Source organism: Xylaria bambusicola (genome assembly GCF_022495145.1).
Source record: "Xylaria bambusicola strain CBS 139988 unplaced genomic scaffold F5B22scaffold_32, whole genome shotgun sequence".
Classification (NCBI taxonomy): domain Eukaryota; kingdom Fungi; phylum Ascomycota; class Sordariomycetes; order Xylariales; family Xylariaceae; genus Xylaria; species Xylaria bambusicola.
Window position 1 is genome coordinate 406785 of NW_025953585.1, and position 21566 is coordinate 428350.

At 48.6% G+C, this 21566-nt stretch overlaps 6 protein-coding genes and 1 non-coding gene across 7 annotated transcripts; 3 read left to right on the top strand and 4 right to left on the bottom strand.

Moving 5' to 3' along the window:
* The first annotated feature begins 104 nt into the window (after positions 1-104).
* Positions 105-1826, top strand: F5B22DRAFT_289873 (uncharacterized protein). Its single transcript, XM_047970397.1, has 3 exons — positions 105-833; positions 888-1002; positions 1055-1826. Exons 1-3 carry the CDS (start codon positions 279-281, stop codon positions 1687-1689), a joined length of 1305 nt encoding a protein of 434 aa, XP_047829218.1. The 5' UTR covers positions 105-278; the 3' UTR covers positions 1690-1826.
* Positions 1598-8629, bottom strand: F5B22DRAFT_289950 (uncharacterized protein). Its single transcript, XM_047970398.1, has 8 exons — positions 7921-8629; positions 7240-7869; positions 6694-7176; positions 5380-6635; positions 4751-5325; positions 2542-4692; positions 2006-2478; positions 1598-1951 (listed from the first exon to the last, which is right to left on the bottom strand). Exons 1-8 carry the CDS (start codon positions 8539-8541, stop codon positions 1898-1900), a joined length of 6243 nt encoding a protein of 2080 aa, XP_047829219.1. The 5' UTR covers positions 8542-8629; the 3' UTR covers positions 1598-1897.
* Positions 8630-9121: 492 nt separating this feature from the next.
* F5B22DRAFT_648285 (uncharacterized protein) lies at positions 9122-12547 on the top strand (the record flags this gene model as incomplete). Its single annotated transcript, XM_047979000.1, has 4 exons — positions 9122-9517; positions 9578-9861; positions 9918-12093; positions 12155-12547. 4 exons carry the CDS (start codon positions 9122-9124, stop codon positions 12545-12547), a joined length of 3249 nt encoding a protein of 1082 aa, XP_047829220.1.
* A 234-nt stretch (positions 12548-12781) lies between these two features.
* Positions 12782-15789, bottom strand: F5B22DRAFT_290184 (FAD binding domain-containing protein). The gene is made up of 7 exons (XM_047970400.1): positions 15315-15789; positions 15189-15254; positions 14605-15127; positions 14471-14533; positions 14219-14421; positions 14095-14161; positions 12782-14004 (listed from the first exon to the last, which is right to left on the bottom strand). Exons 1-7 carry the CDS (start codon positions 15595-15597, stop codon positions 12978-12980), a joined length of 2232 nt encoding a protein of 743 aa, XP_047829221.1. The 5' UTR covers positions 15598-15789; the 3' UTR covers positions 12782-12977.
* Positions 15733-18020, top strand: F5B22DRAFT_290195 (S-adenosyl-L-methionine-dependent methyltransferase). Its single transcript, XM_047970401.1, has 6 exons — positions 15733-16406; positions 16524-16650; positions 16710-17053; positions 17106-17162; positions 17240-17534; positions 17621-18020. Exons 1-6 carry the CDS (start codon positions 16046-16048, stop codon positions 17880-17882), a joined length of 1446 nt encoding a protein of 481 aa, XP_047829222.1. The 5' UTR covers positions 15733-16045; the 3' UTR covers positions 17883-18020.
* Positions 18021-18183: 163 nt separating this feature from the next.
* F5B22DRAFT_t133 lies at positions 18184-18282 on the bottom strand. Its single transcript has one exon. It is a non-coding gene; the product is annotated as a tRNA-Leu (tRNA).
* Positions 18283-18479: 197 nt separating this feature from the next.
* F5B22DRAFT_613821 (major facilitator superfamily domain-containing protein) lies at positions 18480-21485 on the bottom strand. The gene is made up of 7 exons (XM_047975432.1): positions 20698-21485; positions 20550-20611; positions 20071-20486; positions 19618-20017; positions 19539-19565; positions 18919-19480; positions 18480-18837 (listed from the first exon to the last, which is right to left on the bottom strand). The coding sequence occupies exons 1-6, from the start codon at positions 20878-20880 to the stop codon at positions 18985-18987; spliced, it is 1584 nt and encodes a 527-aa protein (XP_047829223.1). The 5' UTR covers positions 20881-21485; the 3' UTR covers positions 18480-18837; positions 18919-18984.
* Positions 21486-21566: the final 81 nt, after the last annotated feature.

Below are 21566 nucleotides of genomic sequence, written 5' to 3' on the forward strand. Positions count from 1 at the left end.
GCCAAATCTATAGTGATAGAGGATATCATCGCATTCATTCATTCTCAGTACGCCGCCCAGAGATTAGCGGCCATTGCGACAATATGGTGCTAGATGTTACCATTGTCCCGTCTCCAACATCGCGGGGTTGACTTCCGAAGGTGATGCTTCTTGGCCGCTGGAAATGTAGTAGTATAAAGGTTATTCATATATCTACTACGACCCTCACCTTACTTTGATTCGGTGAGCCGACATCCCACCTCAATACTATTGAGCCGCAGGGCAGTTTTATCAACATAATGAGGGGCATCAATTTGGAACTAGTCTTGGCTACTGTCGCTGCATGCGCCTCCGCAATACCTACGATCCAGCTGTCATCGCCTTACGCAGGCTTCGAGGTCTTCCGTGTTAAGACTGATAGCCATCCTGCTGCAGTACAAGAGAAGCTCTCCGGGATCATATCCGAGCAATGGAATTATGATATCAATAGCCACATCGATGTCGTCGTGGCGCCCGATCAACTCCTTGCATTTGAGGAACTGGGTCTCGAATTCGATGTCATGCACTCAGACCTAGGAGCTTCGATCACCGCCGAGTCATCCCGTAGCTCTCTTGGGAGGAGACAAGCTAACAATTCGTCATGGTTCGACTCGTATCACGACTATCAGGATCATGTCAAGTATTTCCAAACTCTGAATGAGATCTTGCCGGACAACTCGGAAATTATCTCCTCGGGCTATTCGTACGAGAACAGGAGCCTATTCGGGATACACCTCTGGGGTTCAGGTGGACCCGGCAAACCAGCTATATTGTATCATGGGACCGTCCACGCTCGCGAGTGGATTAGTACTGCAGTAAGCGAGAATGTTGAAGTGTGAGCCTAGTTGATTCATGCTCATAGTTATTAGGTAACTGAGTATTTGACCTACAAACTCGTCACTGGCTACAGCGCTGGGGACAAAGATACTCGCACAGTGCTCGATAAGTATGATTTCTACATCGTTCCAATCGTGAATCCAGACGGTGTGTGATCCTAGCTCCGGCATGTTCAGAACTAAGCTAATGCTTTACTAAGGCTTTGTATACACGCAAACTACACAGCGTTTATGGCGCAAGAATCGCCAGCCTGGGCCGAATGGCTCGGATTGCTATGGGCGAGACATCAACCGCAACTGGGAGTTCGCCTGGGACGCGAATCCGCAAGGCGCGTCGACGAACCCCTGCTCGCAGACGTACAAAGGCGAACGGCCCTCAGACTCGCCTGAGAACCAGGGGCTGGACAAGCTCGTGCGCCAGCTGCGCGATGGCGCCGGCATAAAGCTGTACATCGACTGGCACAGCTACGGACAGTACATTCTGTCGCCGTTCGGGTACAAGGAGACGCTATACGCACCCGAACTCGGCAAATGGACCAAGGCCGCGCAGATTGTTAGTGACGCTATCCGTGATAGCTCTCGCGATCTCACTGTTTTCACCTTTGGGCCCTCAGGCGCAACGCTGTATCCGACAACTGGAGCTGCCCCAGACCATGTCTACAGCATCGGTCGGGCTGAATTTTCGTATACTATTGAGCTGAGGGATATTGGTAAGTACGGATTTGTTCTGCCGCCTGAGCTCATTCGGCCTACAGTTGAGGAGCAGTGGGCTGGGCAGAAGGTTCTTTGGACCTTGCTGGACGAGGAGTTCTTTGACGGCGAGGGACCTGCTTAAGCTACTTGAGGCCTTTTAGACTATAACACAAGTACTAGGGACTCCTAAATCAAATGATGAAACGTCACTAATTGACTATTCGACTATTTGACTTGCTTCTAAATGATTCATATATATGCGTTGAGCTGCTACATCATGCCGATAAAACCAAACCTGTCTAATATGCAATGTGAAAGTATAAGCCGTGAATGAACCTCATTTCATTCCATTATAAGCCCAGCATTTCGCATGCAAGCCCAAATTGCTTGGAAACATCACCGATCTGAGTAGATGATTAGCTGACATTCGGATAACATTGGCCAAGGCTGCAACTTACGTATTTCGGATCGAATACCTCAAAGTGATTGCAGTCAATATCCAGGACCGGGATACTTCTCCCTACAAGCTGCTCCCATTGCGTCACTGACTTCGCTCTGAAGTCATCGTCGCTGATCCACGGGTATGTCACATCGCACAGCGCTTTCGTGTCCATGGAGCGAGAACATTTCAGCATCACGCATGGAATACTGTCATGGAGTGGTTCCGGGTGGTAGTTCTGTAACATTGTAGCGTGGTAGCGGAATCGCTTCTTGACAGCGTCTAACGCCTTCTTCGACGGTTCAGAAGTGTATGTCTTTCCGGTGCCGGTGTACTTGCTAAGAACGTATGAAACGATCTCCTGCGGAAGCGCTTCATGATCAATTGGTGGTGGCGAATCAATGAGTATCAAACCTTTCACCGCAGGGCCAAGGTTATGCGATCGTAATATGCGTGCAACTTCGAAGGCCAGCACACCGCCAAACGACCAGCCTATAGGATTAAAGTAGCGTTAGAGAACAAAAAGATGTGATCGGGTTCATTTAAGAAGCTTACCACCAAGAATAACCTCCTTGCTCGAGCATATATCTGTCCCATTTAGATAGAACCGAGCAAGATCCTCAAGGCGTGTGATGTCAAGAAGTGAGTCCGGGCTGCAGACTCCAGTTATGTTCCGATTCATGTCAGCCATACGCGAATACATGCTACAATGGCCACTCCCGTCATGAAATAGGAACATATTGCACTTCTCGGGGCCGATATTTTGCCTCTGTATTGTTCTTTGCAAGTCGTGAGATCTTGCGGGGGATACGGTCGCAGTTCTGGGCGTTGAGCTTCTAGATCGTGAAGCTGATGAAGCTTGCGACTCGGAGGATTCTGAGAGATCATCTGGCGAGCACATACGGTCGGCACATATCTCTTCTAATTGGTCAAGCGTGAGTTGTGGGATCTCATGCTGAATGTCATCAATGCTGACGCCAAATCTGTTCTTCAGCTCATCACTAAATTCGATTGATAGAAGTGAATCGAATCCCAATGTCGCTAATTCTTGAGTTGGAGTTTCAACACCAATAGGTATCCCGCAAACCTCAGTAAAGGCTGTCCTTATTGGGGAAAGCGCTTCCATAGCATCAGGAATTGGAACAGCGCGATTAGGAACATTGCGGGGGCTCACAAGACTTCTGTACTCTGAGTCTGATCCCCATCTGGTGGGGGTAGAACGCTGCTCAGATACCGGTGATACCATCTCAGTAAGCTCCTTGAGCGTAGAGCAACGCTCGAGACTAGCTTGATCGACATTTAGCTGCGGAAGTCGACTCCGAATGGACTGTGTTAACTCAATGAACATGAGACTGTCAATCCCCGCTTCAACGAGGGTGATATCGCTCATAGGATCCAGCACCACGTCGCAGCATTCCTGAACGGTTGACTGAATTACTTGTTCAATATTAGGCATTGATGCACTCCGAGGAGGGGCACGTTTGCGAATAGGGGACGTCTTGGAGACTGGGGCAGTATTAAGTGAGCGAGAAAGATGGTGGCTGAAAGATTTGAGTGGGATCTTTTTAAAGCAGGATCCTTCGATGAATGCGATGACTTTGTCCTCGGTGTCAGTTACATAGGTGTCGGCAATGACTGAGTGACCCAGATCCGTCAGACTGCAATATATGTTCAAATCAGTGTCTTTCAGATCTTGTGTAGCAGGCAGATAAGCCTTCTCTATGCCTACACAGATGCAAGCAATGTCTGCCGGGACATAGACATTAGCCATGAAGCCGGGGGCATGAAGCAGGGTGTCTACGAAGACCGGATTGCAGACAAAATTGTTTCTCAATGACTGGCCATCTAGCTGGAATTTACCGCAACCTTCAAGTTGTGATTCGCTCACAGAGAGTTGCTTGAGCGTGAGGAATGGCTCGCTGTATTCTACCACTCGAGGAAATATGACCCCGTAGATTGTCTTACGGGTAAATGAGTCACCACTCCCTTTCAAGTCTGCGCTAAGAGCACGGCGTTGTCGTTCGACAAATGCTGATTTTCGAGTGAATTCATCAATGACATCATTGGGGGACTTTCGATTGATAGAACCGGCGCACAGGTGCTGATCTCTAGAGGATACTGTGAAATTGGTTTGTTTCCCATCATCGCTCATGACGTCGGTTTGGATACCGAGCTCGCTTGCAATGTGATCAGCATAGACTAGCGGCTTCTCAAAGACGATATTTTCGAGTAAATGAAAATCGGTCTTTGAATTTCCTTGACATATGCTGAAAGCTTCGAGTGCGACTTCCATTAGCACCGATGCTGGGCAAAGAGGCACACCTGCAACTGAATGTGCCTTGATATATGGCGCGAGAGGTGTTACATTTGTCTGAAAGCTGGTCTGGGGACCAGAATGGCCTGGCGTGGCGGAGCCGAGGAATTCAAATGACGGCTTTGCGGATTTGTATTCCTGTTCCGTATTTTGAGTAGACGGTTGTCGAAACGGAATATAGTATCGTGAAGTGTTGAGTGGATACTCTGGCAGGGTAGGGAGGAATTTGGCTCTCGAGCCATCATACACTTCTCTCCAATTGATGGGGTAATCTTGCAGGAATAGAGAGCCCAGGCTACGTGATAGCGTCTCCCATGGGCTCTGTGTAGATTTGAGGGAAGGTAAGAATGTATAAGAAGCCTTATTTATAGTCTTCTGTATCATCGATTCAGCTGTAAAAATTGTCAGTTAAGTCTCGCTTTTGATAGAGTTGTAAATAGTATGACTCACTTGTCGGATATGGACCAATTTCTATGAAACATAATTCAGTATTGGGAGATGAACTCTGAATGTCATCAACAACACGGTGGAAGTCGACAGACTTGCGCGTGTGTTTAACAAAATATTCAGGATCTAGTCTTTCATCAACTTCGAGCAGCTTCCCGTAAAGACTGGATCCGAACGTGACCTTCGATGTATTGATTCTTGTAGCTGAGGTATAGACTTTCAAGTCGTCCAGTATGGGATCCATGGATGAGGAGTGAAATCCGTAAGGAACTGCGAGCCGTTTGGCTTTGATTCCACTGTCCTTGCAATAATTGACGAAACGCATTAAGGAGTCTATCGGACCAGCTACCACGATATCTGTCGAAGAGTTCATGCACGCAATACTAAGTCCGGAAAATCTTCGATCATCGCAATTCAGTAACGTTTCAATCTCACCAACCGTACTCTTGCATGTCACCATGCCGGACGTGTCCGACACGCACTTTGTACCGATAAGCTGGGCACGGTTGGCAGTGAGCAACAATGCATCTTTCACGTCTAGAATACCGGCAACCACCATTGCAGCGTATTCACCAATACTGTAGGATACTTGTAAGTGTCTGTTAGGGATATACCTGGATGCAGATGCTTACCTGTGTCCTACGACGATATCTGGCATCATGCCCCATTGCATCCACATTTTGGAAAGTGCGAGCTCCAGAACAAACAATGCGCATTGCGTGACAACCACCTCGCTTACAGAACCGTTGTTCAAGCCCAAGTCGTTAGAGTTTGATAGGAATGGACTAACAAGGGGAAACCCGTGTGCGGACAGAATCCCATCGCATTGATCCGCTATAACACGGAAGCTCGGCACAGTGGAAAGCAGCTCCGCACCCATACCTTTGTGCGCGTGTCCTTGGCCAGAAAACACGAAAATGGTTTTTCGGGTACCTCTCTTTGAGGAATTGAGCTGAGTAATCGTGGACTGGTGTAGGGAATCGAGAAGTTGATGAGGTTGTGAGCCATTTACCGACAAACGAAAACCAGTATGAGGTTGTCTCCGAGCGTTTGTAGTATAACAGAGATCTAGGATACTTGACTCGGGATGAGTCTCGATGTAGGTAATGAATTGCCGTTTGAGAAGATGCATAGCTTGTTCACTTTTGGCCGAAAGATTCAAAATGTGGTAACCTCGGTCTAAAGTTGGTATCTTGTTCTTTGGGCTGACCCTTATTTTAGGCACATACTCCTCAAGTATAAGCGCTGCATTTGACCCTGCAGCACCAAAATTGTTCAACATGGCCCTTCGCGGGGATTGATATGCACCTCGCTTCCATTCTGTAAGTTCTGTGGGAACCACCATGTTATGCATGCGATCGGCGAAACGAGGATTGAGGGTTTTGAATGAGGCTTGAGGAGGGATTTGACCTCGTTGCAGCATCACAAGTAACTTTGCAAGGCCTGCAAGCCCGGATGCAGCTTCTGCATGGCCAATGTTACCTTTAATCGAGCTCAAGTATAAAGGAGACGCTTGAGATCGAGGCCCGAAGGTACTGCTCAGACTTGATACTTCGGCGTAATCACCAGCTTGAGTCCCCGTTCCGTGAGCTTCAACTACACTGATAGTGTCCGGAGCCGTGCGACTTGAGGTCAAAATCTTCTTGAATAAGGCCGCTTGCGCGGTGTAATCCGGGTGAGTAATGGATTTCGCCATGCCGCACTGATTAACACCTATACCACGAATAATACCATAGATGCGGTCATTTTCCTCAATAGCGCTTGATAGTTTCTTCAAAACCACCATACCACAACCCTCGGCGCGGCAATATCCATCAGCTGACGCATCAAATGGTTTACACTGTCCATTTGGGCTAAGAAAGTGCGCGCGCGCAAGACCAGTGTACATCTTAATAATTGGTGTCAGTTATCTGTAACATCTACTCCGCTAGGATGAAAGTACTCACATCAGGGCTTGAGATGGTGTTCACGCCGCCTGCCAGTGCTGCGGTACATTCACCCAACCGAAGGGCTTGGCATGCTTGGTATAAGGCAACAAGTGATGAAGAACACGCTGTGTCGACAACCATAGATGGACCCAGGAAGCCGAAAGCATAGGAGATTCGGCCGCTAAGAAAGGACCTTAAAGTGCCTGTGCTGTAATGTACGTCGATATTATGTCGCAAATTGTCAACATAGTCACCGGTGGCAATGCCGGCAAATACACCGAAAGATTCCCTTTGGAAAGTCGGGGTAGAGTCAGGCGAATATCCGGAGTCCTCTAGAGCTTCAAATGCAGCGTGAAGTAGAAGTCGCTGCTGCGGATCCATGGATCTCGCCTCACGGGGTGAGATATTGAAGAATCCAGGATCGAATTGAAATGGATCATCAAGAAAGTTCCCAAGTCTATCACCCAACTTTTCCGGAGCATCAAAGCGCGATGATGGAATCTGAAATAGCGTTGAGTTAGCTTAGTCGTATATGGCGAAAGCGAGTGAGGCATCATAACTTACGTTGGAAGCAGTACACCGCGCATTCTTAAGCATATTCCAAAGCTGATCTTGGTCATTTGCGTCCGGATAGTTCAAGGATATACCGACTATAGCTATCATATCGTCCATCTTATCATCGGTAGATATTATTGGCTTGTCGATGATACTTAGTCTAGCATGCTGCGGAGCACTCCGAACTAGTGATTTTGTGCCTGGACCGAAGCACAGGACCCGGAACGTGGCTTCAGGCTCGCGTGAAAGACGCGTGGCGGTGTCATGAAAGAGACTCGTGCTGCTAGTCTTCCAGTCACAAACTTCAACAAAGACGTTTCTAAGAAATGTTTCAAGAAGAGACAGTGAACTGCTGCTCTTTGTTAAGAGAGCCCCCGTAGTGGAAGACCTCAGTGGGGACCTGAGAGTATCCCAGGAGGGAAAGTTAATATGTCGCTGCTCCACGTCGACCAAGAGCTCCGCGACAACGGATTCCATTCGTAATCCCCCATGGTAGAACCCATGAACATGTGCAGTACGATGTCGGATAGAAGGAGGGATGTGCGAGTTTTTGAAGTCTGCGAGGACATGGGGAGGGCCACTTAATGAATGAACTTCATCCTCGAAAATAGCTGAAATTTGAATGCAGCGATTCACTTCCTAAATACCCATTAGCTATAGTTACACATTTTCTCGTAGATTTAAGAATACCGGTTGTTCTGTGTAAAATTCGGTCAACGCTGCTTCAAGCTCGGCCGTTGACCAGCCAAATACGCTGTGTGTCCACGCAGAAGAATCCTGCGGCTGGTGGTCAAGGACATGGGAACAGGCAGCTGCTGACCTGAGGCCGATCCAGAAAGCTAGTCGAAAGCCTTGAAGCGACAAGTCGAGGAACTCCCTAGATTGGTATGATACAGTTGATGCAGCTAAGATAGCTGGCAGAAGCCCAGTGCATACACCAGCCACTTCGGCGACTGGAGCCGGGACGTCGCTCTGCGCTGCAAAGACGACTAATTCAAGAATTTGACGTAGGTATAGCGATATAGTCTCAGCCACAGGGTGTGACAGGATTTCCTCCGAAGGAAAAAGTAGAGCTTCCGCATCTTCATAGAAATTGTTAGGATTAACGCGTAAAATCGATCTTGCCTCTTCAATCAAGCTACCACATTCAGAGTAAAATTGATCCAAGCATTGTTGTAAAAATAGATCCCAGAGCGGCCGTGCTGCCCTGAGGTGGCATCGTAACGTCTCAACTGTCCCTCGGTCAGATAGGTGCAGTTTCGACCCTTGTCCGCCGAAAATTAGAATATCACTGGGTAAACTTGTCTCCATGTTGAAGTAGAACAAGCGACCTGCATACGATTAACCAGTCATATATGAGGATAATGACGATCCAACGAATCCAACACTTTGACTGTTCGTTCTGAGGTATCGGGAAGATATAGCGTTTCATCCAAAACGGTCATACAATGCCATCTCGCAAATTGACTCTTAGAGGTACGGTCTTAGTCAATTAGATACATCTGACGTATAAACTGAACATAGTGCATATACTCGGGTCTTACGATCTGCACTGGCTGGTACTCGGGTCCTAAAGTGACTGGCGTCCCTCGGGGTCGGAAGAGAGCGGAGTCCGTAATTGAAAGGAGTCACACAATGCTCTTTTGTACTAACAATGAGAACAAGTATGGTTGACAAAAGACACATGCTTGGCATGAAGAAACTCGCTTTCCATTGTCAGCCTAGCACCACGTTTCAAAGCATATGCTGCTCTGTATATAGGCAAAAATTCGAATCAGATAGGTAGGTACCCCTATTAGACTCACTGCGCATCAACAACATTCTACCACACCCGAATATCTTGCGGCCTAATAGTGCATCCTTTTGAAATTTTGACGCCAGTAATTTCAAAATGGCAGTTTCTCGTCAAATTGGATTTAAGAGACCCGTTTTCGATCCGAAGCCAACGAAATCTCCGAGTGCTGGTAGTGCTTTGGAGAGTATATCGTCGTTACCGCAATTGATTCAGTTTAACGCACGAGAGAACCCGAACCACATCTTTGCCCTTCAATCGGAGCTAGTTAAGAATAGCCTTACAGGACGAGGAGAGAACTCGTATAATGCAATTGCGATCAACTTCAAGCAGCTTGACCAAATGGTATGTCGTTGTGCTGACTGGATACGGCGAGTTGCAATACCCGTAAACCAAAATGGAGAACTTTTTGAGGAGCGGCCTATTGCGATTTTTCTAGAGAGTGGTGTTGGGCTTTTCCTCCATCTCGCGGCTCTATTGTCGTTGAATATTCCGGTAAAGTTAGAACCTGTCCCGCAACTCAGGATTCCGGGCTGCTAATATCCAAACAACTAGGTTTTGCTGGTATCTGCCCGTCTGAGCTCGACAAGTATACTCCACCTTCTGCGAAAGACGGGTGCCAAAATCATTCTAGCGTCTCAGCGGACCAAATCCTCTTTGTCCGAAGATATTCACAGCTCAGCCCAAGTTGTCGAAGTTGAGCCGTACTGCACATATATGGCACAGAAGCCCGACACCAATATCAACGAGGTTGAGAACGCTCCCAGATATGAACCTCCACAACGAGATGCGAATGATATAAACGCATTGATTCTTCATTCTTCTGGTACTACTGGCCTGTGAGTAGAATCGTTTCACTAATGGACGAGCAGTTTAGCTAACTCGCATATTCAAGCCCAAAACCAATATACCTTGCTCATAGGTACATCCTTGGGTATGCCGCTTGTCACCAATTCGCCGCTGAAGAGGAGATAGATTGGATTAATTTATCCACTTTACCGCTCTACCACGGCTTTGGTCTCCTGGCGCCGTGTCTCAGCCTCTCAATTGGTATGACATGCTGCTTTCCCCCGTCCTCTATTATACCGGCAACGAATTCGACTTTGGATCTAATTAGAAAGTTCGGATGCCGTTCATTGATGACAGTTCCGAGCATCATTGACGATATTCACTGTTTATCCGACAAGAAAGAGCGAAACGGAGCCCTGGAACTACTAGCCGGTCTCGAATTTCTAGCTGTTGGTGGCGGGGCGTTGAAAACAGACACCGGTGCTAAACTAGTTCAGCACAATATAAAACTCTTGAATCACTACGGTGTGACAGAGATTGGGGCTATAGCGCCCATATTCAGGCCTGGGTCGGATTACAACTGGAGATTTCTTCGTTTGCGCTCCGACTTGGGCCTCGAACTTCACCCAATCAAGAATTCTCCACACTTTCGACTCGTGGGTTATCCGATCGGCTGGGGAAAACCCTTCGAAGTACAGGACGAGCTGGAGCGTAATGAAACATCCAGCCATGTTGAAGTCAGAATTCTTGGTCGTAGTGACGACGTCATCGTCCTGAAAACCGGAGAAAAGGTCCAGCCTCGGCTACTCGAGGACACACTTAACATGGATCCTGTAATACAGACGGCTGTCTGTGTTGGAAACGGCTTTTTCGAGCTAGCGATTATCATAGACATCATCAGCGATGATATTGATGCTAGGGCAGCAACGGATCATGTGTGGAAATTAATACAGACTATAAATCTGTCAGTTGATCACCATGCACGTATCACATCACGACACGCAATAATCATCAAGCCAGCCGAGAAACAGATACCGCGGTCTGACAAAGGATCGGTCATGAGACAGGCTGTACATGAAATCTTCAGGGAGGAAATCTGTAATGCTTACAATGCAATGGAGCTAGACACGTTGGAAGATGGATTTTCGTTTGACACCTCAGACATGGAGTCAACAATTAGACACCTCGTTACAGCTGTCGCTCAGAATCGCCTGAGTGGTGAGAACTTAGGCGCAGACGAAGACCTTTTCGAAAGAGGCATGGACTCACTACAAGCAGTGCGTCTTGCTCGACTACTCGGTTCAGGGTTACGACAATCAAGATACGGAGCTCAAATTCGAACGGTACAGATTTCGGCTGACTTCATCTATCGAAATCCAACAGTAAGGGCGTTGGAGGCCGCAAGCCTACATCTGATTGATCCACAAGCCAAGCTCAAGACTGACGAGCGCGACGACCGTGCTCTTCAGATGAAATTACTTGCAGCTGAGTTTATCGAGGGATGGAGCGATCAGGCGGCTATACATACTGAGAAGCATACAATTCTGATGACCGGATCGACAGGCAACCTAGGCGCTCATACTCTAGCTAGATTGGCTCGCATCAAATCGATTGAAAAAATTATCTGTCTCATCCGTTGCCATCAACCAGGATCCAAGTCGGCTGACTCAACGTTGAATCGAGATAAAGCCCAGTCAAATCTCCTGGATCGTCAGGAACGCGCATTTGAGGTGGCCGGAATATGCCTCAAGCCTCACGAGTGGGAGAAAATTGAAATTCTCGATCTGGAATCGATAGTTGAAGAAAACGATGTAGTGAGGCCCCAGGCATCCAACCTGGCCCATCGGATCACACATATCCTCCACCTGGCATGGCCAATGGACTTTCAGCGTAGGCTCGACAGTTTCAAACCTCACATTAGGCTATTGCAAACACTAGTCAAGTTGGGACAAAACGCATTTGTGGCAAGGAAGAAGGAACCCATACGGTTGCTCTTCTCTTCCTCGATTGCTGTGGTAAGACATCACGGAGATGTTGTTCCTGAGTCCGCTATGCAAGATCCACTCGTCTCAGTGCCAATGGGCTATGCGGAGGCGAAATGGATATGCGAAACGTACCTCAACCATGTGTCGACGCGCCTCTCAGGAGTCGAACCCATCGTAGTTCGAGTAGGGCAGCTTAGTGGACCAGAAAGGACATCTGGCGTGTGGAAAACAGAAGAGCACTTACCCGCGTTGGTACAGGCTAGCCAGAAGATAGGAGCATTCCCCAAGCTAGATGGAGTGAGTGGAAATCAAGCCCGATTCTGAACCATGACAATCCCCAACTAACTTCCTCTTGCAGGTGGCATCATGGATGCCAGTTGATCGCGCTGCGCTCTCGCTTGTTGAGATGCTGATGCACCAGGGCAAAGTTCCTATATTCCTTCATCTAGAAAACCCAGTGCGCCAACCACTGAACGACATCTTTACGATCATGGCGCATGAATTACGGCTGCAAAAACCATTCATGATATCCTTCGACCAGTGGCTGCAGCGGGCGTCAGAGGCCGGGGAGATCCGCTCGCTGGAGAGCTTTTACAGGGATCATTTCAGAGAACTGGCTGGAGGAGCAGTGAGGCTTGATACAATCGAAGCGCGGCGCATTTCAAAATGCCTGTTAGGATCAAGGGCGATTGAGAAGGAGCTGATCATAGAGTATGTGCGTAGATGGCAACGCGATGGTTTTTTAAGGTAGATCGGGGGTCATGTAAAAGATAGAGCATCTCAATTAAGTGGTCCGTCTTCGGTAGAAAAATACAAAACAATCACTGTCAAGTTCACGGAGTAGGTAGAGGCTGAAATGAATGTGGCTGGGCCCAGCCACTTGCGGCTCGTAAGACAGTGCACAAGTGATTAATAGCACAGTACTCAATGGAGGCAATTCCCAGGCTTCATCGCTAACAGTGTCTGATGCGCAAAAGCCGAGGTTGGCCAATTTGCGTTCAAATTCCGTTCCAAATATTTCGTCCTCTTTGACTACTCAATATTCTAGTCAATCGTAGCATACTGAGATGGAGGCCGCGGGCGCGCCTTAAATCCGCTCGTTCACTTCAGTGCCAGTATGAGCGTCTTGTTTAGAGATGGACAATGAACTTGTACATAAGATTCAACTACGGCATCAGCTACTATACAAGAAACCCCGAGAAATAATTCTTGATGTCCTCCGTCTCATCCGGGAACGCAGTCATGCCAACCCACAGATCGGGTCTAATAACTGCTACCCCACCGCTTGCATGGCTTGCTCCCCATGTTGTATGAGCATCTTCATCTGGCGCCCTGTCGTCGAATAGCACTTGCGCCTTGGCCTCACTGCGTAGAGTTCCCACGAGCTCTGAAGCCAAAGGCGGCAAGGTTTGCAGCTGGAAGGGCAGCAGCTTGGTGACAAGTACGACGTTAAAGATGTCTGCGCCGCCATACCGCCGGTAGAAGCCTTTGGGGTCGCGGAGGCCATTGACGAACACGCGCAACTTGCTCAATATCTGCTTTCCACTGAGAGAAGATCCAAATATGACGATGTGGAACAGAGCGGCTCCTCTTAGCTTGTCGTATAGGTACCCAGTCTCTCCTGTTTCACAGCAGATGCGCGGGTTGGGAGCACGCACTCCCGGTTTCACGCTGAGTGGGCGTCTGATAGAATCACTGATCTCCGGCCGTATGATCGAAGGACCATATGGACAGTCCACACCGAGCAGGAACTGGCCGTTCGTCTTGAAGAAACTGGCTAGGAAGTCTAGATCCGCCTCTTTTTGGGCTTCCTTCGGCTTGTCCTGACTAAGCCTGGTGGCAGGCTTATTGTCCTTGTAGAAATTGCTGTTCACCCCTTGACCCTGGTGATTAGTATTCACCTCATCGCCGTTCTTCACGTGTCCGTTTGTTAGAGCGGCATTCCCGACATTGCTAGCAAGCTCGTCGAGCTGTCCAATGTTTCGAAGATCGGGGACATTGAGGTCAGAGCCGCAGATGAAGCGCAAGTAAGTGCCAGACACCTCAATGATCCTAACAGCGTGCTGCCGTCTTTCACCATTATACGTAGGCAACAGGGCATCTAGTTTCGCTTTGCCCTTAGCAGCGAGACCAACTTTCCATGCTAGATTCGCGGCATCTAGAATAGAGGCGTTGAGACCAAAGGCGCCCATGACACTGTGGACATGACTACACAGGCGGCGTTGAGATATATCAGCCATCTCAGCTCAATTGTCACGGAGTTGATTATAATATGGGATCAGAGCGATTTAGACTTACGCTGCATCACCAACAAGATGAACGCGGTTATCTGGCGAGGAGTAGGACCGAGCCACTCTCTCCGAGACTACGCGCGCATGTCAGTTTTCTTCGTTCTGCCCCGGTATCATCAAATCGGACTTACTCTTCCAAATTGCAAACCAACTCAAAGGAGCCCCAAACTCGAGCTTGTAGGGTGAGAAGATTCTGTTCGCTTGTTCGAGCACCTCTTCGGGTGTGATAGAGTGCACGTCAATCTTGCCACCCGACTCGTTAAATGTTGGGTCTTTCGCCTGCCTCGACACTGCGAGGGGGCCTGCCATTGATATGTCTAGTTGCGTATAGAGTCTACCAGTGATCAGCGGTGCTCGTTAAATCTAGCAGGACTGAGAAATACCTGATGTACCCATCTTCTCTCGGAATAATCACACAGCCACCATGCTTCGAACTGATCACGCTCCTGTTTCCACTAGTTAGCAGCTTGTATTATCATCTGTCTTGGGCTTTACAGTTAAAACGGTGCGGACCTACCCAAAAACCCAAGCGTGCGGATAGTCACTGATATATATACAGTCCATAATACCCCAATAGATGTCTGTGCTAACACCATCGAAGGGGATATTCAATCCCTTACGAACCGAACTCGCGGCACCATCGGAGCCCACGAGGAACTTGGCCTGCACGCTTTGCACCCCACCTGTACGTTCATTCTTGATTGTAGCCCGTATCGGATATGTAGTATCGCGGTCCTGACAAACCGTGTAATCACCTAGGGTACAACTGCGCTCCACTATAGCTTTGTGGCGAGCCAGGTCACGAATATAAATACGCTCGATTTGTCCCTGGGTGATGACGTGTAGCCCACGGTAACGGGAGTCGGACTGATGTGAGCGGTTGAAAAACAACTTCTCCCCATCTTTGTATATCGCAGTCCTCTCAATTAAGGGACCTTCCTCCTGGACCTCGGACGCAAGGCCCCATGACGCAATCGTTTCCAAGAACCGCGGTTGAACACCATCAGCCCGTCCTGCCGCCAGAGGCGCATCCGATTTATCTGTATAGAATTCGTTAAACAAGCCTGCTTTTGGTGAGCAGAGATTACCAGACGATCTTACCAATAATACGAAAAGAGACTCCCTGTCTTGCTAGGCTAGCTGCCACAGCCAATCCGCTTGGACCCGCTAATACAGAAATGCTGTCAGTATAGCACTGGCTTCTTCATGAGCTTCATAAGATCGTACCTCCGCTGATCAAAACATCTACTTTGCCAGATGGGTTCCACCAGGCAGGTGCTCCGTGTGGACTGTTCGTTCCATCGTAGATTGAGGGCCATGTTCGAATAACATTGATGCCGATGTCGTTGTGAGCGTCTGAAGTCACAAGCTCTGTTGATGGTGGCGTCACATATGCATTCGGATCATTCTCAACACCATCCTCTTGGGTATGATCGAAGACCCATGGTTGACCTGTCGCCGGTTGTTTGAACCCATTCTCCCAGGTGCTTGGAGGAATTGCGAATGCCATAATTAATCTTGGCGATTATCAAGCTCCTTGACTTCAAGATGAGGCTGAACCTGAATCTTCACGAAGGGTAAATGATATCTCAGTATTCGTATGCTGTCGCTCCGTATGCGTCGAACGATTGTTCGTGTATCTCGCCTTACTCTTCGCTTTTCCCTTTCAAATCTCGAATCACATATCTGATCCTTTGAACTTCCAAGTACTTGGGTCCTAAACGCGCTGACAAAGAGCGTTAACGTCTGAATGGGTCTACTCCGGTCCGGCTCGGGTCCTTTGAACTCACCGACAGCCACCCCCGCGTCTGTGACAAAAGAACTGCTAACAGTTGACATCCATCAAAGCGACAATAATGCTGAGTATTACAGCTCGCATCATTTCCCCCTGTAGCTCGCGTCCCATTTCACTATCTTGATATTTGCTGTCAACACATCTGCATGCACACCTGACAACCATGACTACTCAGCTAGATGACCCTTTGCACCAGCTACAACAGCTTGGTAATCTAATACAATCTTCTATAGCCGACTATGTGAAGTTGAAACAGGAATCTGTTGAGAATGCCGAATCAAAATTGCCTGAAAAGTCTCTCTTCGACGCGCAGAGGACGCTGCTTGCTGCTGCCGGGCTTCTGACAGAACTAGTCAGCCAGCCTCAGAATCGGCTGCTGGAGGTTTCGTCGCAATATTTTGAAGCGCGAGCTTTGCATATTGTCGCAGATAAGCGCATACCTGATATTCTTGCTCAGAGTGGCGATGCAGGTGTTGCGATCATTTCCCTATCCTCCGCCGTTGGAATCGAGCCCCGAAAGCTATGTAAGTCTCTCAAAGTGAGCATGAATTGGAGGGATTGTCAGCCTCCAAGATCCCGCGATCAATCTTAGCAGAATATACAGCTAGAGACGGATAAACTGACACGGTAGAATACCTCAGCTCGTATTATGCGCTGTCTCTGCTCTATTCATGTCTTTCACGAAAAGGGGGAGGACGTGTTCATCAACAACCGCATCTCGTCTTCACTGGTTGGTAACGAGCCCTTACGTGCTTATATCATGCTGTTGTATGTACTCGATCGTAACACTACGTAATCCGCAACGCAGACTAACACCTTTGGCTCAGCGGACTGGACTTGTATAGCAGCTCAGATTACCTACCGCGTTATCTCAGCGATCCGGTCAAGGGACCTTCATATGCATTGGAGGTCACACCCTGGCAAGATGCACTCAAAACATCCAAGCCGCGCTGGGACTGGCTCGAAGAGAGCGTCCCCATCCACGACCTCGAGGCGGGTAACAACTCTTCTGACGGTGGATCGTCTGCCTATCCCGGAGTTTTCGGCGATGAGTTAGCGAAAGCATGCGACGGCAAGACGAGCGCTACGCTGATAAAGCGCCCGGAGCATAGGATTTTTGGGCTCGCGATGGTTGGTGGGGGTCGCGTCTTCGGTGCAGCTCATCTATATGGTACGCTTGCAATCTAATGCTAGATTATTGCCTGTCCTAATTTAGTGACCAGACTTCCCCTGGGCAACTCTTGGTTCTGCCACCGTTGTGGATGTAGGCGGCGGCGTAGGTAAGTACACACCGTTCTTATAATTCCACTTGTACAATGGGAATACTTTTCAGCTAACCAGAAATCGCACTCGCAAGGCGGTTTCTGCCTTCAGCTATCACATATCTATCCGGACCTCCAATTCGTCGTCCAAGACCGTGCCCCGGCCCTGCAACAGGCACAGACTGAGGTATGGCCGCGCGAGAACGCCGAAGCGCTGACGGCTGGCCGTGTCAAATTCATGCCTCATGATTTCTTCGATGTGAATCCGGTCAAGAACGCCGATGTCTATTGGCTGCGCTATATCCTTCACGACTGGTCGGATGACTACTGCGTGCGTATTCTCAATGCTATCAAACCCTCTATGGGTCCCCGCAGTCGAATATTGATATGGTAAGTTGTGCATCCGCCTCGCTCTATTTCAGCATGTATGCGACGCATTTTCGGAAATCGTATTGTACTGACGCTGAGTGCGACAGCGATCAAGTCATGAACACGACCAGAGGATGCGCGGAACTACCTGCCGCACCTGCACCGCTACCAGCGAACTGGGGCTATTACACAAGATATTCGCACCAGCGTGATCTTGCCATGATGTCTATTATCAATGGTATCGAGCGGAAGCCAACTGAATTTAAAGATCTCGTTGATAGAGCTGGCCTGAGACTGAGGAAGATCTGGGACTGTCGTAGCCAGGTAGGACTAGTGGAGATAGTGTTACCTGGGTCAAAGCTGGATTGAGCTGGGTGTAACATAATCATGTCTAATAGAATGTATTCAGACAATAAGAGCACAGGTACAAGGAATAGTGGTAATAAGAAAACTAAGCTTCGGTAACTAGTTGGTACAAAGACATATAAGTCACGTGCTATGCTCATATCGGAGTTATCGGTTGTTACGATAAACAACAAGTTTAGAGTCTGAACTTTAGACAATCTTTGAATTACTTAAAACTCAATTGCGACACATGATTTAACCACTTCTCTTCCCCGCTCAAGAGGGAAAAAATAACAAAAGTTATCCAGTAGTCAAAAGATTAAGCTGACAAGAGTGGGACTTGAACCCACGCGGATTGCTCCATGAGGAAATCGTGCTAAGGTGCTCCTTAACCTCACGCCATAACCAACTCGGCCATCTTGCCATTGAAACCACATGGGATGTTGTTGCAGCATCAATTTTTTCATGGTTATATAGGAAACCTACCTTCCTTCCATGTAAACAGTAAAGACACTTCTTTTCATGGAGACCTTAACCTCACAATTTGCCATGTTATTGGTTGTTGAGAATGGCTTTTAATTGAAAACATGTATATGTACGTCAGCAAAAAAACTACTTACGTCCGGCAGTATTTTGGTAAGTTCAACAGCTTGGCCCAAGCCGCACCACTTGCCCAGTATAGTGACCTAGGCACTTACATGTAGATACCCAGAAGCCCCTTTCATCCTGACTTACCCCTAAATAAGTAGTTGAAGTAGTCACATAAAGTTTATTCTCACATGTACGTCAAAATGAATGAAACAAAAACCAACAAACATTGTGGTCAATATTGGGTATCTTGTACATATGAATTCTAGGTATAACGGTATCGATCCTCTCAAAGGCCTCCATCTATGTTCAAAACGGGGGCGCTCACAATAGTAGGCGCAGGGGAGGCCTAGACAAGATGCAGAACTCACTGAGTTACATCGGCCATACACTGAGCTTTCGAATTAGCCAATCCTTGCGGCCAGAGTAATATACGCTCAAGTTCCGCGTAGCAAATGCATGAAGAACCTACGATATGCAGCTCGTGGAGAACTACAAGCTATAGGCCATCTGCCTACTGTGGAAAGCTTTTCCGAGCCTACGAGCTACGACGTCCATAGGGCTCGAATGGGAAGAAGACAGCGACAATGGCCATGGCCGCATAAAGGGCCGCGGTGAGGTAGATCGGCGCCGTGGTACGAGTGTCTGCAAATGTGGCAATGACGGCAGACACGATACCCATGATGCGGTTCAAAGAGACCGAGATACCGTTTCCTGTAGCACGATGGGCGGTAGGGAGGACCTCGGGAGTGTATGCGTACAGACAGCTGTAGTAGATGTTGACGCAGAAGGCGATAACGCAGCTGAAGGCAACGTTCTGGTCTGAGGTATGAACCGCTGTATATCCGAAGAAGAATACCATCGTGACTAGGGCACCAATGACCATGGTGTATTTACGGCCGAGGAAGCTGATATTGCACAGAAAACCAGCGAGAACAGGACCAAATATGCCAGATATGTTGGCAAGTGTGTAGTTGCGCCAGACATAGAAAGGCTCGACAGGACCGCTCACACCGCGGGTTTGCAGATACGTCCTAGAAGCATTGTCAGAGCAGGAATGACAAAATGGAGAAATGAGATTATCCAACGTACGACAAGAAGACGTAGAATAGAGGATATCTGATTACGCTGTTAGTTCTCTACTTGATAGGTGACACCTCTGGGCACTCACGCGAGGCCAATCAGCGTCCAAGACAACCAGATTAAGGACGTAGATAGCCCCATCTTTTTCGTGGCGAATAGTCCTGAGAGGTGAACCTTGAACTCAGTAAGTGAGAATCGAGAGTCACCGTGAGTTCCTTGAATCGTTCCACATGCTTCGAGCTGTTCAAGTGTGAGTGAACAAGGTCGGTTGTATTTCTTCGCCAGACTTTGGAGGTTCTCGACTAGTCCGGCGTCGTCGCCTTCGGTTAGTTGATACTTGGGTGTTTCCTTTAGACGGACAATGGTAATTCGCAAAATCGACAAGACAAGAACAAAGGCGCCAGCGGTGAAATAGACGTATCTCCATCCCATATTCGCAGATCTTGGGCATTCGTCTCCTTCCAGATCGCAATTCCATTGTCTCGGAACTGGGAATTGTTCAGATTTGGACCTTTTGACGGCAGATTTTAGGGCCACTCACCTAGGAAACCCCAGCAGATGAAACCAGTGATTGCCTGACCGAACCCCCACCAGCACGCCATCAGCGTCAGTACCCATTGCTTGTCACCAGGAAGGTACTCCAAGAAGACAGTGGTGTCTAGGACCAGGTTTCCGCCGCCACCGAATCCAACGAGAGCCACGAAAAAGCCCAGTGAAGCCCAGTTCGGTGCCGCACCAGCGACGATGGCAGCTGCAGAGCAGATGAACAGGGAGAGATTGAAAGCCCAGCGACGGCCAATGATGTCAGCCCCAAATCCCCAGAATATGGCACCGACGAGTAAGCCGGCGTATGAGGCGATATTCTGACCGTTCGCAAACCCCACGGAGCCGAACTCCTTAAAGGCGGGCGCAGCGATGTTGCTTTGAATAAGGGTTATCATAGAATCCACCGCGTATCTTTTCTTCCGGTTAACATCATGGAGCATAAGTTTTTGGCGATCGCATGTTTTAGTGTCTCACCCAAAGCCGTTTAAAACGAATAACTTCCAATGGTAGTTTGTCCAACCAATTTCGTCAATGGCCTATAATGCGTTCCGCTGTTGATTAGCAAGGGACAGGCAGGACGCACCGGGCAAGCGCGGGCGCCTGATTAACTGCTATGCCTTACATTGTTGACGAGGTGCATTTTGGCATTTAGAGCGGGATCCAAGTCTTGCATGGCGAGGATGTCCTCGCCCTTATGAAGCGAGCTGGCGGAGGCGATCTGCGACTTCACGTCGGCGCCCGCATCATCCATCCGCTTCTCCCTCTCGGGGTAGTCGCGCGTTTGGGGAGAGCCGTCGGCACCCATCTTGATCCACGTTTGCTAATGACAAGCCAGAAGAGGTAGCGAGGAGGTCGATGAGTAGTGTTTCTAGGACTTTGAAGTCTGCTCAAACGGGTAGACCAGTGAAATTCGAAAACTCGAGATTTTCGGCAAGTTAAGTACCGAGTGCGGGTAATTCTTTTGCTTCGAGGACTGCCGGGAAAGGGAAACACGTGCTCATAGAGTTTGCGACTTTGGTTTAAGTTGACTTCAAGACGCAACCTTGTGATGGTTGTCGAGCACGATGTCGAGGGGAAAGGGCGACAAAGCGCAATGCATCAACTTGCTACATGTACTTTGAAAGGTACCAAGACGAGGAAACAAACCATTCTTATTCTTTTGCCCATGTTTTCTTGCCCATGTAGCCTTTTCGTCGAGTGCGACAATGACGGCATAGCGCAGTGGACTCTTCGCAGCGAGGCGGACAGCCATGGTGAAGTCGCGGGCTCCCATTCGCCAATTCGAGCTGGCCACAGCCAATCCCAACTAGCCGGGCCGGGTCATGAGATGCTGTTCCAAGATAAGAAGGTAAGCGAAAGGCGTGAATCGACACTTGATGAATACCTACTTAGGTGAATCTTCTTTGTGCACCCATCCGCAGCGCTCTTTCATCCAGTGACAGGCAGCGGAAAGGGGCGGAATCGAGAGTGGCCAATGAGCTGCTCCAATTC

Coding starts and splice junctions, on each gene's coding strand:
- F5B22DRAFT_290195 (XM_047970401.1), top strand. CDS start 16,046: ATGACTACTCAGCTAGATGACCCTTTGCACCAGCTACAACAGCTTGGT. Junction 16,407..16,523: donor AATCGAGCCCCGAAAGCTAT/GTAAGTCTCTCA, acceptor AGAATACCTCAG/CTCGTATTATGCGCTGTCTC. Junction 17,535..17,620: donor CGCAGTCGAATATTGATATG/GTAAGTTGTGCA, acceptor TGAGTGCGACAG/CGATCAAGTCATGAACACGA.
- F5B22DRAFT_613821 (XM_047975432.1), bottom strand. CDS start 20,880: ATGGGTGCCGACGGCTCTCCCCAAACGCGCGACTACCCCGAGAGGGAG. Junction 20,612..20,697: donor AAATGCACCTCGTCAACAAT/GTAAGGCATAGC, acceptor AACGCATTATAG/GCCATTGACGAAATTGGTTG. Junction 20,487..20,549: donor TTCGTTTTAAACGGCTTTGG/GTGAGACACTAA, acceptor CCGGAAGAAAAG/ATACGCGGTGGATTCTATGA.
- F5B22DRAFT_289873 (XM_047970397.1), top strand. CDS start 279: ATGAGGGGCATCAATTTGGAACTAGTCTTGGCTACTGTCGCTGCATGC. Junction 834..887: donor GCGAGTGGATTAGTACTGCA/GTAAGCGAGAAT, acceptor CATAGTTATTAG/GTAACTGAGTATTTGACCTA. Junction 1,003..1,054: donor TCCAATCGTGAATCCAGACG/GTGTGTGATCCT, acceptor TGCTTTACTAAG/GCTTTGTATACACGCAAACT.
- F5B22DRAFT_290184 (XM_047970400.1), bottom strand. CDS start 15,597: ATGGCATTCGCAATTCCTCCAAGCACCTGGGAGAATGGGTTCAAACAA. Junction 14,422..14,470: donor AGAGAAGATGGGTACATCAG/GTATTTCTCAGT, acceptor GATCACTGGTAG/ACTCTATACGCAACTAGACA. Junction 14,162..14,218: donor TTGGTTTGCAATTTGGAAGA/GTAAGTCCGATT, acceptor ATGCGCGCGTAG/TCTCGGAGAGAGTGGCTCGG.
- F5B22DRAFT_289950 (XM_047970398.1), bottom strand. CDS start 8,541: ATGGAGACAAGTTTACCCAGTGATATTCTAATTTTCGGCGGACAAGGG. Junction 7,177..7,239: donor CGCGGTGTACTGCTTCCAAC/GTAAGTTATGAT, acceptor ACGCTATTTCAG/ATTCCATCATCGCGCTTTGA. Junction 4,693..4,750: donor AATTGGTCCATATCCGACAA/GTGAGTCATACT, acceptor CAATTTTTACAG/CTGAATCGATGATACAGAAG.